Source organism: Dendrobates tinctorius, unplaced genomic scaffold (assembly GCF_039654945.1).
Source record: "Dendrobates tinctorius isolate UK_male_01 unplaced genomic scaffold, ASM3965494v1 ptg000086l, whole genome shotgun sequence".
NCBI lineage: Eukaryota > Metazoa > Chordata > Amphibia > Anura > Dendrobatidae > Dendrobates > Dendrobates tinctorius.
In genome coordinates, this window is record NW_027361754.1 from 49,548,030 (window position 1) to 49,563,434 (window position 15,405).

The following is a 15,405-nucleotide window of genomic DNA, read 5'->3' on the forward strand; positions in this document are numbered from 1 at the left end:
GCCCATTTTAAATGGAGGACAATATTTTCCACGTTCACTACAAATGGATGAATTTGGAGCAAACATATACGTGATCCATGTGACGGACAAACCACAGTTTTAAATAGCTGGCCTGTAGGTAACTATTTTTAACAGCAAACTGGTGTCAATAACTTCGCTAACACACTACAACAAAATTTCAATGGAGGACAGAAATGGCAGAATTTTGAGCGCACTTACTGTATATGTGATCCGTTTCACAGACAAACCACAGTTTTAAATAGATGGATTTTTAGCGCTGTAATATGGAAAGTATCTGGCTGTATTCTGCAGTGCCAAAAAGGAAATGGAGCAGAAAAACGGTGTTCTCTGGACTGCTTTTTAAGCAAATAATCAAGATTAAGATCCAAAAAAAATTATTCCTGGTCCCTGATACCTGGGGCTATGTCTAGAAATATCTGTAAAAGCAGCAGGGACAGAACTCTGATATATCTCTTGATATATGCACTGATATATCTCTTGATATATGCACTGCAGTCTGCCACATACACTGCCTGTCTAGCACTGATATCTATGCAGCTGTATTAGTCCTCAGAAGGACTGTTGAGATGAATATGTGTAGAATATATTGTGGTATACCTACACTAACTAAGAAACAAGCAAATATCTCCCTAGCTCAGCAGCAACTCTCCCTACACTGCCTGATTGAGGAGTAGGCTGTGGTACCAGGTCTGATAAAGACCTGATGACGCTGTGCGGCCAGCCAATCACTGTAATGCCACAACCAACAAGGTTGCGGCATTATAATGTGTGGCACACAATCCCTGCATGTTCATTGTCTCTCTAAAGAGCGCCAAAAATGCAGGGAGGGCATCAGAGCTTCCGCCGAGCAACCTCGGAAATACTCGGCGAACTCCAAGCATCTCGAGCAGCGAGATGCTTGGGCAAGTACCGAGTAGTGGCGAGCATGCTCGCTCATCACTAGTCATTACTATAAGAACAGAGTGCAATCTATTGTTCTCATTTATCTGCCATTTTATATTAGAAAGAAGCTGATTGTAATGGGCTTCAACTGGATGATTAGCAGAAAGTTGAAAAATGTTTGTGCCTCCCCTCATAATCCCAAGTAATATATCAAAGGTATCACAAATTAGTTGTTTAGTATGGAAGAAAATTGTGGATTGGCAGGTACTTTTACACTTTTCAAGAAAAGGGAACATTTAACATGGAAGTTTGAAAGTGAAAGCAAAAGAACATAAGAATTAGATGAAAATGAATCCGGCCTGGGACTTTCCGAGCAGAGAAATTGGATATTTCCTGAACTGGTACCAATTTACATTACAAACCGTCACAATACCATCACTCACTGTGTCCTAGTGACGGTGAGCGACAGCTCAGCCGCCCTGTGGATAGCAGGGGTGTGTCGGGCTGTTAGTGTAGCGATTGGGTTTCCTCCAGGTGGTTTCCTTTCTGGAAAGTTGTCAGACTATTTAACTGGCTTGCAATGTTAAGTCATTGATAAATTGTAGCTTTGATCTTGAGTTGTGTGTTTGCTCTGTGTTCCTAGTCTGGCATTCTGATCTTTGCTGCTTGACCTTGTATTTGCCTTTACCGTTCACTTGACTAGCTCTTTTATTGTGATCCATTAGTCTTAGAATTTAGACTTTGGACTGTTTCCTGACTACACCTTTGCTTTACCCGATTTGTCTATGGTGTACTCTCCTGCCTTTTGACCTTAAACCTCTTGACTACCCAGCCTGACAGCTTGTCCATGAGTAGTGACTAGCGTAACACATAGGCCTCACGCTTATAACCCATGCTGTGCAGCCATAAGATGTGGAGCACAATGATCGCTGGTGGATCCTCGTGCTATCCTGGGCTCTGCCCACATCTGCATTTTTCGTTTCCGTGCTCCTCTTGTTGTGAGAGTCCCAACAACAGAACATGGTGACTGCTGGATCCATCTCATCATGGACGTCTGATGGACCACATTAACTTCAATGGGGCCGATTTAGTTTTCATTATACTGTTTATCAAACAAAAAAGCAAAGCATGTCGTATAGTTTTTTGCAGTGTATGCGACTAGGACTTCTCCATCACTGATGTCCATATAGCCATGTGTGCGGTTTCCCTGCCCTGTAACCAGACAGTCACACATAGTAATGTCCTTACCAGGCTTCTTTACATATTGACCGGGCTGACACTGTGTATGCTCTTGACATATGTCGCATTCTGGGCTCACACAAAAGTGACCGGCTGAGCATTCGCAAACTGTGTTAGAAGATTCTGTACACTTCTGCGTTTCTATGAGATTGACCCCTGAAAAATAAAACAGGACGATCAGGACGGCAGTGGGAGGAAGACGTATATAACTCACAAATAGAGCTCACAATACCAGGGTAGGTGATAAACTGGCTGATCGCATGGGGGTCCCACCACTTAGACCCCCACTTATCCCAAGTATGGAGCTCTGAAGTGACCCCTTTTAAAAAGAGCAATGGCAGCGTCACTTCAAGGTTTTATGTCTGGCCCGCTATGGCTAAACTACGGGGCACCATCGCAGAGGTAAGAAACTTTTCTATAATTGCAGATACTTTTATTGCACTCACCACTGTCACATTCTTTACATCGGAAACACTCCGTGAGACCGTTCGGATGATCCATATACGTGGTATCCGCACAAATTACGCAGACGCTGCTGCTCAACTCTTTAGTACAATGAGCTTTCACAAAGGATCCTGCAAGAAAAAAAGAATCAGAAAGTAACAACCTGCAAACACCACAGGACAATTTATATACAAAGCAATCTGGAGAAAGTGATGAGTAACTGTGAATGTAATGCGTTAGAATGTAGCTCAAATCCAGCTTGTTTAAGGGTACGTTCCCATGATTACTAGCTTTTTGGAAGCATCGTATTCTTGCTGCATCCAAATTGTTGCATTTTACAGTAAAAGCAAAGTGGATGGGATTAATAGACATCTCATGCCCATTGTGCTTTTTTATAGTGCGTGTTTCCAAGACGCAGCATATTAATGTCTCTTGCAGGTACGCTGAAGTCTTCTGTGCAGATTCCTGACGTCACCGCTCATCAGTCACCGGGTCTCGCGTGAGCTGGGAGAGGATGCTGAGAGTCTATGGAGCCTCGTTCTGAGTATCTATGGCCTTTGATCTAAGTAATCGAGGAACACTGAGGGACCGGTGGACTACGCCACAGCTGGGAATTTTGCTTTCTTAAAACTAGTGCACAAGGGACTGTCTCTTGTTTGTATTTCATTATTTATCTCTTTTTATGTCTTTCAGTTTTCCATTTGTGGACTACATCAGAATCCTTAGATTACAAAGGATCTGCATGGATTTAAAAAATAATAAATTGGTGAACCAGGGAAAAAGTTGGTGTTTTTCTTTTTTAAATAATTTTTTTTTTAATCTTTATACTTACTGGGTTAGTAACAGGGGTGTCTGATAGACGCCTCTCCATTACTAACACCAGGGCTTGATGCCAGCGGAGACATTACACAGCTGACATCAACCCCAAAAACCATTAACCCGATTGTCCTGGTGCGGTGGCAATCAGGAAGAGGCAAAGCGCCAGAATTGGTGCACCTAATGTGGTGCGCCACTTCTGGAGTGACTGCGTGATGGTATTTTTAGGCTGGAAGGGGCCCAATAACGAGGAACTTTTCCAACCTGATAATACCAGCCCGCAGATGTCAAAAATAAGGGGGGGGGGGGACCACACGTTTTTTTAAATTTTTTATTAGGTTAAACAAAGCTAAACACCCTTTAGTGTCACATGAAAAGCACTAAAGGGTTCAAGTTTATAATATGTAGGGGTTTGGGAAATTAGATATCTGCAAGATATTTTATCTAATATATTTCTATTATCTATTTAGCTATATCTTTTTTTCATGTCTATGTATGTGTTTAAGTGTTGAAATCTTTGCTTTGGCCAACTTCCTGCTTTCTCTGCTGCCTGTATTTCAAAACACACTATCCCAAACACAGAAAGATAATCACACAGCCAGCGTCAAACGAGGCAAAAGCCTTTCTCCCCTCTAGAGTATGTAGAAAAATTCATATAGAAATGTGTAATACTCCAAAACACAATACACACATGGGATTCTATCGGAGTATAAAAAACACCAGTTGCCAAGAGCTGATAAATAATTCAAAAATACCTTTATTAGAAAATTGAATTGTCTAAAAATAGCCAAATAGATATATATGCATATATATATATTAATTACTTACTGGTAATTTGATTTTCCAGAGCCGTGACAGCACTGCACATGAGAGATGGAGGCGGCACCTCTCTCCTCAGTTTGTTTCAGAGGTATGCAAGGTAACCGCCTTATTAGTTCACATGTATATTTACTTTGATAAAGTCACTCTTATCCACCTTCTTTTTATATTTTGTGCATCACACAACCATCATCAAGATAGGGCGGGAATCAATGCGGTGCTGTCATGGCTCTGGAAAATCAAATTACCATTAAGTAATTATCATTTTTTCCCTTCCCCATGACAGCAAATGAGAGGAAGAAATAGAAGAGACTCCTAGGGTGGGACAACAGCAGATAACACCTTTCTCCCAAAGGCAAGATTTGAGAGCCCTAGATCTAGCGTATAGTGACAGAAGAAGGTGGAGGGTGAAGACCATACTGCTGCTCTGCAAATCTGTTCCACAGATGCATTCGCCCTTTCAGCCCAGGATGTGGCTATGGCCCTTGTAGAGTGAGCCATTATACCCAGTGGGGGAGTCTGACCCGAGGAAGAAGAAGATAGTGAAATAGCCATACGAAGCCATCGTGCGATAGTTGATTTTGAAGCCTTTTTTCCCCTGTTTGTCCCCTGGAAGGAGACAAAAAGGGCTGATGACTGTTGCTATGATTTTGAAACTTCTATATATTGGAGCAGGCAACGTCTGACAGCTAGACAATGGAAGGATTGCTCTCCCTGGGATTTTGTGTTGGCACAAAACGAGGGCAAAATGGTCCCTGTGAAGTTTTGAATTGACCTTCATAAGGAAGGCCGGGTCAGTCTTTATAATTACTCTGTCATCCAGAAAGGTAGTATATGGGGGATTTACAGAGATAGCTTGCAGCTCGCAGACACGCCGAGCTGATGTCAGTGCAACCAGGAGTACTGTTTTCAATGTTAACCCCTTAACGACCAAGCCATTTTGTAGGTTAAAGACCAGGCCTTAATTTTGAAATCGGACCACTGTCACTTTATGTGGTTATAACTCTGGAACGCTTCAACGGATCCTGCTGATTCTGACACTGCTTTTTCGTGACATACTGTACTTCATGTTAGAGGTAAAATTTCTTCGATATGACTTGCGTTTATTTATGAAAAAAATGGAAGTATGGCGAAAATTTTTAAAGTTTTGCAATTTTCAAACTTTTAATTTTTATGCCCTTAAATCAGAGCGATATGTCACAAAAAATAGTTTTTTTTTTTAATCAGATTGTTATAACGAAAATGTGAATAAAAACTAACAAGTGAAAAACAACTGTATCTCCATCCATCCCACCCTCCCCCCCAACACCCCACACCCCCAGCCCGGTCCACAAAAGAAATAAGAAAATTATACACAAAAAGCACAAATCTTATGAAAATATAAAATACATGCACATAGACACAGTGGATAACAATGTCGACCAACATCAGCTATTAGACGAATAGGTTTGCTGCCGGCAGACCCGGGGTGTCCAGCCAACCAGCCCAAATTTGCTCAAAAGTATTCGGTCGTCCCCTCTTAAGGTATATGGCTTTTTCTCTATAGAGTATATAGTTTAATTTATTGATATATTCTGTCCGAGATGGCACCTTATCTGAAATCCAATGGTATGCTATCAGCTTCCTAGCAGCATAAAGCATTCTGGCAACAGCGGTTTGAAGGTATTCATCTCCCCCCACATCCTCCACATAACCCAAGACACAGACAACGGGATCTCGCGGGATATCCTGTCCTGTAGTCACATGGATCAAATTAAGGACCAGAATCCAAAATACCTGCAGGCAGGGGCACGTCCACAACATATGCAAGATATCAGCATTCTCGAGCGTACATTTAGGGCACTGCGAATCCCTCCTCATCCCCATATCAAATAACCATTTAGGGGTTCTATAAACTCTATAAAGAATATACAATTGGGACAAACGATTGGGTTCGCTAAGAGACAGCCTGGGGACCATCTGCAGAATAGATTCCCATCGATCCGTTGAAATGGCGCCCAACTGTTGCTCCCACTTCGCCAGCGCTCCTATCGGATGCTTCACCAAAACCACTGAAAGAAGTCCACCGTACACAAACGAGATTAAACCCCTAGTGCAGGGGTCCTCAAACTACGGCCCGCGGGCCGCATGCGGCCCTCCAAAGACTTTTATCCGGCCCCCCGCCAGGCCGACTTTGAGCTCATGAACTGCACTGCAGTTCAGTGCCGGCGGGCCGTGTAATTGCGGGCGGGACGAGGCGCCGAGGAAAGGCGTTGCGCAGCCCTCCCCATGCAGCAGAGCACAGTGCACAGAGACGACGTGATTGTCATCACGCCGCCTGCGCGGTCTGATGATGTCACGCCGCCTGGGCCTGTGCCGGAAGAAGACGGAGACGAGCGGGCGCCTCTTCAGAGCAGCGCGGGGACATAGGCGAGTACTTTTTTTTTTTTTTTATAATGCCGGGTCCTATTGGGGATATTTTCATGCCTAGTGGGGACATTGTTCTGCCTAATGGGGACCTGTGCTACCTATTGGGGACATTTTCCTGCCTAATGGGGACATTTTCCTGCCTAATGGGGACCTGTGCTACCTATTGGGGACATTTTCCTGCCTAATGGGGACCTGTGCTACCTATTGGGGACATTTTTCTGCCTAGTGGGGACCTGTGCTACCTATTGGGGACATTTTTCTTCCTAGTGGGGACATTGTTCTGCCTAGTGGGGACCTGTGCTACCTATTGGGGACATTTTTCTGCCTAGTGGGGACCTGTGCTACCTATTGGGGACATTTACCTGCCTATTGAAGACATTTACCTTCCTAATGGGGACCTGTGCTACCTATTGGGGACATTTACCTGCCTATTGGGGACCTGTGCTACCTATTGGGGACATTTACCTGCCTATTGGGGACCTGTGCTGCCTATTGGGGACCTGTGCTGCCTTTTGGGGACCTGTGCTGCCTATTGGGGACATTTACCTGCCTTTTGGGGACATTTACCTGCCTTTTGGGGAACTGTGCTGCCTATTGGGGATATTTACCTGCCTTTTGGGGACCTGTGCTGCCTATTGGGGACATTTACCTGCCTATTGGGGACCTATGCTGCCTATTGGGGACATTTACCTGCCTTTTAGGGACCTATGCTGCCTATTGGGGATTCTTGCACCACACCAGTCTGAGCCTGAGGTAAAAGTGGAGTTCCACCAATATGGGCACTGGTGAGGCTGCATTGATGGGCACTGATCAGGTTGCGCTGATGGGCACTGATCAGGCTGCATTGATGGGCACTAATCAGGCTGCATTGTTGGGTACTGATCAGGCTGCATTGATGGGCACTGATCAGGCTGCGCTGATGGGCACTGATCAGGCTGCGCTGATGGGCACTGATCAGGTTGCATTGATGGGCACTGATCAGGCTGCATTGATGGGCAGTGCAGTCTGTATGTCTCTGTGTGGGCAGTTTTATTGCTGGTATATATTGTTTTTGTAGCGCTGTATACACTCACTGGCCACTTTATTAGGTACACCATGCTAGTAACGGGTTGGACCCCCTTTTGCCTTCAGAACTGCCTCAATTCTTCGTGGCAGAGATTCAACAAGGTGCTGGAAGCATTCCTCAGAGATTTTGGACCATATTGACATGATGGCATCACACAGTTGGCGCAGATTTGTCGGCTGCACATCCCTGATGCGAATCTCCCGTTCCACCACATCCCAAAGATGCTCTATTGGATTGAGATCTGGTGACTGAGTAGGCCATTTGAGTACAGTGAACTCATTGTCATGTTCAAGAAACCAATCTGAGATGATTCGAGCTTTATGACATGGCGCATTATCCTGCTGAAAGTAGCCATCAGATGTTGGGTACATTGTGGTCATAAAGGGATGGACATGGTCAGCAACAATACTCAGGTAGGCTGTGGCGTTGCAACGATGCTCAATTGGTACCAAGGGGCCCAAAGAGTGCCAAGAAAAAATTCCCCACACCATGACACCACCACCACCAGCCTGAACCGTTGATACAAGGCAGGATGGATCCATGCTTTCATGTTGTTTACGCCAAATTCTGACCCTACCATCCGAATGTCGCAGCAGAAATCGAGACTCATCAGACCAGGCAACGTTTTTCCAATCTTCTACTGTCCAATTTCGATGAGCTTGTGCAAATTGTAGCCTCAGTTTCCTGTTCTTAGCTGAGAGGAGTGGTACCCGGTGTGGTCTTCTGCTGCTGTAGCCCATCTGCCTCAAAGTTCGACGCACTGTGCGTTCAGAGATGCTCTTCTGCCTACCTTGGTTGTAACGGGTGGCAATTTGAGTCACTGTTGCCTTTCTATCAGCTCGAACCAGTCTGCCCATTCTCCTCTGACCTCTGGCATCAACAAGGCATTTCCGGCCACAGAACTGCCGCTCACTGGATTTTTTTTCTTTTTCGGACCATTCTCTGTAAACCCTAGAGATGGTTGTGCGTGAAAATCCCAGTAGATCAGCAGTTTCTGAAATACTCAGACCAGCCCTTCTGGCACCAACAATCATGCCACGTTCAAAGGCACTCAAATCACCTTTCTTCCCCATACTGATGCTCGGTTTGAACTGCAGGAGATTGTCTTGACCATGTCTACATGCTTAAATGCACTGAGTTGCCGCCATGTGATTGGCTGATTAGAAATTAAGTCTTAACACACAGTTGGACAGGTGTACCTAATAAAGTGGCCAGTGAGTGTATATGTTCGTATTTTACTAATAGCAATTTTGAATCCCTAGGAAACAATGATATCAAGAAAGAGAAAAAATTGACTCGAAGTGTAGGATATTCGAAGAACCCAAAAAATCGGTAAGTTTGATGATTTAACTTCATTTTTAATATTGTATTTGTTCCTATTTTTGTTTTATTACTTCTAAACAAGATATGTGCAGTGTGCACAGGAATTTATTCATAATTTTTTTTAAACTATATTCCGGCCCTCCAACGGTCCGAGGGACCGTAATCTGGCCCCCTGTTTAAAAAGTTTGAGGACCCCTGCCCTAGTGGATGCCTGCAGCCCGAGCCTGCTGACAATAGCATCCTGGTGTATAGATATACTATTCATTTGGTCCTGCACTGTGTAGGCATGCCGCAACAGCAGATACTGGAAGAACATAGAGTGTTGGAGCGGAAAATCCCGTCTCAGTGTGTCAAAGGACTTAAAAACCCCATCCTCCACTAATTGCGACAGCCACCAGATACCTATTCGCCTCCATTGCGCAAAACCTTTAAGCGACCTCATTTGCGGTAAATACAGGTTATCCCAAATAGGGGAGTATTTTGTGAAACCCGTGATTCCTCTTAACTGTTTAATTTTATCCCACACTTTAATCATGAGAAGGACCGTAGGATATCTAGACGCCCAAGGTCTAAATCTGCCCGCTTCTAAATTGGATAACAGCGACCCCTGACCCACAAGAGACCGGAAAATCAACTGGCCCCCCACTGTCTCCGCTGGGAAGCCCTCCATTCCCCCCGCCATGTGCTGACATTGAGAGGAGAGAAAGTAGAGCCACGGATGTGGCAGCGCCAGCCCCCCCTCCTCTTTAGATTTTTGTAAATGTTCCAATTTGATCCTTGCACCCTTTTTTAACCAAATAAGTTCTCTAAATATCGCATTAATTTTGTAAAACCAATTTTGAGGGAGCCAGACTGGGGAGTTGTGAAGAACATACAGAAGCTGCGGCATGATCACCATTTTCAGTAAGTTCACTCTCCCCACCACAGAAAGATGCAACTTAGCCCAGGCCTTAACCTTCCCCTTAATCCTGGCCATCAGTGGCGAGAGATTCAAATATTCAAAATCCATTAGTTTATTAGATATCATAATACCCAGATATTTGAAAGTCGTTACAACCGGCACCTGTGTGACGTTGATTGGGATCGGATCTAAAGGGAGAACCGCAGATTTTTCCCAGTTAATAACTAGTCCCGAGACAGCGCCAAAAGAATTAAGGAGCAGCATCACATTATGTAATGATCTATCAGGGTCAGCCAAGAACATAAGCAAGTCATCAGCATACAGTGCTACCTTCTCCTCCTGTCCTCCATATCTGAACCCCTCGATGCCCTTATCATATCTTATTCTGGAGGCCAGAGGCTCTATCGCTAAAGCAAAGAGTAGCGGGGACAGAGGGCAGCCCTGCCTCGTACCTCTATAAAGAGGAAAAGGGTCAGACAGTGATCCATTTGCTCGTATTCGTGCTTTCGGATCGGAATATAGGAGCCTGATCCAGCTAATAAAACCCGGACCAAACCCCATACAGCGAAGTGTAGCCCAGAGGTAGGTCCACTCTACACTGTCAAATGCCTTGGCGGCATCCAGAGACAGGACCACCCTCCCCCCCGCATTATCCGCCCTCACCTGCATGTTCAAGTACAGTCGCCTAATATTTATGGCCGTAGACTTACGAGGCATGAAACCCGTCTGATCCGAATGTACTAACGATTCCACCAGCTTGAAAGTCGAGTGGCCAAAACCTTCGCCAGGAGCTTAATGTCCACCGTCAGGAGGGAAATGGGTCTATATGACGCCGGGAGAGTCAGGTCTTTGTCCTTTTTTGGCAGCACAGTAATAATAGCTTCCCGCATAGAAGATGGGAGAGCTCCAGAACTGAGACTATCATTGAATACAGCCAGCAAGGTAGGGAGTAGTACAGATTTATACTTTTTGTACACCTCAACCGGTAAGCCATCCACCCCCGGCGCCTTACCATTGGACATAGATCCCAAAGCCTCTTCAAGCTCCCCCAAGTCCAGCGGCTCATCAAGCATACGTCTCGCCTCGTCAGTTAGACATGGGAGTTTAGCGGGCCCCAAAAAGTTGTCAAGGTCTTCAGTCGAGGCCCTGGTGTGTGAGGAGTATAACTCGGTATAAAAAGTCTCCAAAATTCTCAAAATACCCGGTGTGTCATTGAAAAGTTGCCCACCCACATCCCGAAGGCCGGCTATAAACGAGGACCCCCGCTGTGCTGAAGTTATAACCGAGAGCAAATGACCAACACTCTCTGCATTTTCAAAATATTGAACTGACTGAAACATACGTTTTCGTTTTGCAGTTTCTAGCGTCATTTTAGTCACCTTCAACTGTACCTCTTTTAGCCTTTTCTGAGTGGCGAGAGTGAATCGCATGGCGAGAGCCTTTTCCGCATCCTCCAGCTCATGAAGTATAATCTGAGATTCTGCTCTGGAATTGGATTTAAGCTTTGAAATCTCACGTATATACATGCCGCGCAGGTATGCCTTCAGAGTCTCCCAAACAGTCAAACTAGATGCTGAACCCAAATTAAACCTGAGATGTTCCTGTATCTCAAAGCTAAAGCTATCATTCTTATCCACTAGCTGCAGCCAAAACGGATTAAGTCGCCATAACGGTTTAGTTTTCAATCTATTAACCACCCCCTTGATTGTAATGGACATGGGCGAGTGATCCGACACTGTTCTCGGCAAATAATTAACGTCCAAAATTTTTCTCAGCATCAAATCATCACCCATAGCCAAATCAATGCGTGACATTGAGACAAAGGTAGAGGAGAAGCATGAATATTGGTAGACATCAGGATTACGACTTCTCCATAAGTCAGTCAGGGCTAGCTCATGCAACAAAACTCCGAAAGGCGTACGATTACCTCCCGGTTTCAGGGGTGCATGATTACCTCTATCCCAGTGGGAGTCCAAAACATTATTAAAGTCCCCCACCACCATATAAGGGACCCCCGGAAAGTCCCTCAACATGGTATGAATTTTATATATAACTTTGCTACTATATGGCGGGGGGATGTATATAGAAATGAGTATCATTATCTCAGCAAAGTTTGCAGAATAGAAAGACGAATTGCCCCTCCGTGTCCACCACCACCTGATTGCATGTAAACTGGGCACCTGTACAGACCAGTATGCTAACTCCCCGGGAGTATTGAGAGTACGTAGAATGATACCCATGTTGTATCCACCTCTTATTTAATATACCAAGTGTCTCAGGAGTAAGATGCGTCTCTTGTAAGCATACAACAGTTGGCTTCTGATCCATTATAAAGGAAAATATGGCCTGTCTTTTTACTGGGGACTTTAGTCCTCTAATATTCCAGCTAAGTATTTTAACGTCACCCATTCTCAAGTCGATATGCAGTCGGTGCCAATATCCACCGTGTCATAGTAGAGCTTACATTGTTGTGCACAAAAGTTACATAGGACCAGACAAACCCCTAGAAACCCCCCTTCCCTCCCCAGAACTCTCCCCAACATGTCCCCTGGCAGTGCCAAGGGTATTTCAAACAAGGGCGATGTTATTCCCTTCCACATCAGTCAACGGTCGTTTCACTTCCTAACTGCTGCCCACACATAACAGGATGAGCCCCCACAGCACATGGCAGCCATCTATAGCAAAACGACAACATGTCGAGCAGTTTCCTGCAACAGAACCGAAAGTCAAGACACCAGACAGCGCAGAAGTGTCCAAAGTAGCAAATACATCATCAGCCGCATTCCCGGTCTTCCTCAGCTGCTGTTCATTCAGATCCAGCCAGTCCATAGCATCTTTAGCATCCAGAAAAAAGTGAATTTTGGTCCGGGCCTCTACCCGCAGCTTGGCCGGGAATATCATAGAATATCGGATACCTATGGCCCTTAGACGTTTTTTGATGTCCATAAATTTAGCTCTCATTCTTTGAACTTCTGGCGAGAAGTCAGGGTAAAAAGAAACTCTGGAGCCATCAATAGAAAGGTCAGGATGTTCCCTTGAGTATCTAAGGATATTATCCCTGTCCCTGTAGTGGAGAATTTTAGCCAAAATAGGCCTCGGTTGGTAACCAGGAGGAGGAGGGCGGGTAGGAACCCTGTGAGCACGTTCCACAGCATATAGATGAGTTAGATTATCAGTTCCTATTTTCTCCTTAATCCAGGCTTTGATAAAAAACAGTAGGATTTTTGCCTTCATAATGTTCAGGCATGCCAACAATGCGGACGTTGTTCCGTCTAGACCTGTTCTCTAGGTCATCAGTTTTGGCCCACACAGCAACCATATCTCTTTTAAGTTCTTTATGATGCTGCGCTGTCTTAGACACAGTACCCTCCACATCTCCGACTCGTTTCTCAAGTTGCCCGGCTCTGTCTTTAACGGTGTGGAGTTCATGCCTCACATTTTGCATGGGCCCTGTCCTGGGCCCTGTATTGTTCAACATCTTTATCAACGATTTAGATGAAGGAATTGAGGGTAAACTGATTAAATTTGCTGATGACACAAAGCTAGGAGGAATAGCTAATACTAGAGAAGAGAGAGAGAGGATTCAAAAAGATAAATAAACTGGAGAAGTGGGCAGCAACTAACAGAATGGTTTTTAACAGGGAGAAATGCAAAGTACTACATCTGGGCAATAAAAATGAAAAAAGCATATATAGAATGGGAGGAATAGGGCTAAGTGACAGCACATGTGAAAAAGACTTGGGTATACTAATAGATCACAGACTGAATATGAGTCAACAGTGTGATGCAGCAGCAAAAAAGGCAAATGCAATTCTAGGATGTATTAACAGAAGCATACAGTCTAGATCACGTGAAGTCATTATTTCCCTCTACTCCTCTTTGGTCAGACCTCATCTGGAATATTGTGTCCAGTTTTGGGCACCACATTTTAAAAAAGACATCAACAAACTGGAGCAAGTTCAGAAAAGAGCGACCAGAATGGTGGCCGGTCTGCAAACCCTGTCTTATGAGGAAAGGTTGCAGGATTTGGGAATGTTTAGTTTGCAAAAGAGAAGACTGAGAGGAGACTTAATAGCTGTCTACAAATATCTAAAGGGCTGTCACATTGTAGAAGGATCAACTTTATTCTCATTTGCACAAGGAAAGACTAGAAGCAATGGGATGAAACTGAATGGGAGGAGACACAGATTAGATATTAGAAAAAACTTTTTGACAGTTAGAGTGATCAGTGAGTGGAACAGGCTGCCACGAGAAGTGGTGAGTTCTCCTTCAATGGAAGTCTTCAAACAGAGGCTGGACAGACATCTGACTGGGATGATTTGGCGAATCCTGCTTTGAGCAGGGGGTTGGACCAGATGGCCCAGGAGGTCCCTTCCAACTCTACGATTCTATGATTCTTGTAAATAACCCAGCTGAGTGAGCACAGAAGAAATAGCAGACCCACACTGCATAACTGCCATCAGCACATCTTTGATAGTAGGTTCAGTTGGCATTTGCAGCTGCAGTGCTTGGAGCTGGCTTTTGTTTTGCTCCACTAGTTCTCCCCAGCTGGCTGCAGCGTCCTGCTTCTCCCGACCTCCAGAGCCTGTGGCCTCCTTCTCTCCCACCTCCGGATCCATACCTCCATCTGCAGACTCTAGCTCTTCATCTGTCTCCTGGAGGGACTCGCGCTCTGCCTCCTCCACTCTGGCAAAGCGTCTCAGCCGGGCTGCCACCTCCCTGTTCCTGGCCTCACTGTCTGCAGCTGCTTCCTCCAGAGCACACACTGTGGTAGCAGTGCCATCTTGGGACCCAAGCCCCAGCTCATTAGTCACTCTTCTCTGTCCTTTTCTTGGCATTATTTAGGGCTAGAGGCTGAATGTCTCTGTCCAGCGGCACCCGCAGGTCTCAGGAATGCACACAGATTAGTTACTGACTGTGCTGTGGGGATATAATGGCAGTAATCAGTAGCTGTGTGTGGGAGCTCAGCAGACCCACGTCCTCCTCACATGCTGCTAGGCCACGCCCCCCACAAAAAATAGTTAATAAATAACATTTCCCACATGTCTACTTTACATCAGCACAATTTTGGAACCAAAATTTTTTTTTCTTAGGAAGTTATAAGGGTTAGTAGTTGACCAGCAATTTCTCATTTTTCCAACAAAATTTACAAAACCATTTTGTTTAGGGACCACCTCACATTTGAAGGGAGTTTGGGTGGTCAATATAACAGAAAATACCCAAAAGTTACAGCATTATAAAAACTGCACCCCTCAAGGTGTACAAAACCACATTGAAGTTTATTAACCGTTTAGGTAATTCACAAGAATTGAAGCAATGTGGAAGTTAAAAAATAAACATTTAACTTTTTTTCCCAAAAATGTTTATTTGGACACAATTTTTTTTATTTTGTCAAGGGTATCAGGAGAAAATGAATCACAATATTTGTACACCGATACCCCATGTGTGGAGGAAGACCAATCTTTAGGCGCACAGCAGTGCTCAG

The 15,405-nt window shown here is 44.7% G+C and overlaps 1 protein-coding gene across 5 annotated transcripts in view; it reads right to left on the reverse strand.

Annotated features, from left to right (window-relative positions):
- The window catches only part of TNFRSF14 (TNF receptor superfamily member 14), a 92,983-nt gene that overhangs the window by 26,637 nt on the left and 50,941 nt on the right, over positions 1-15,405 (reverse strand). For all 5 annotated transcript variants that reach the window (XR_012234072.1, XR_012234073.1, XM_073585379.1 and 2 more), the window contains exons 3-4: positions 2,589-2,717; positions 2,152-2,298 (exon numbers count right to left, since the gene is read on the reverse strand). Coding sequence is in view for 3 of the 5 variants with exons in the window: in XM_073585379.1 (XP_073441480.1) it covers positions 2,152-2,298; positions 2,589-2,717 (276 nt within the window). In the remaining 2 variants the exon portion in view is untranslated. The remainder of the gene's footprint in view (positions 1-2,151; positions 2,299-2,588; positions 2,718-15,405) is intronic.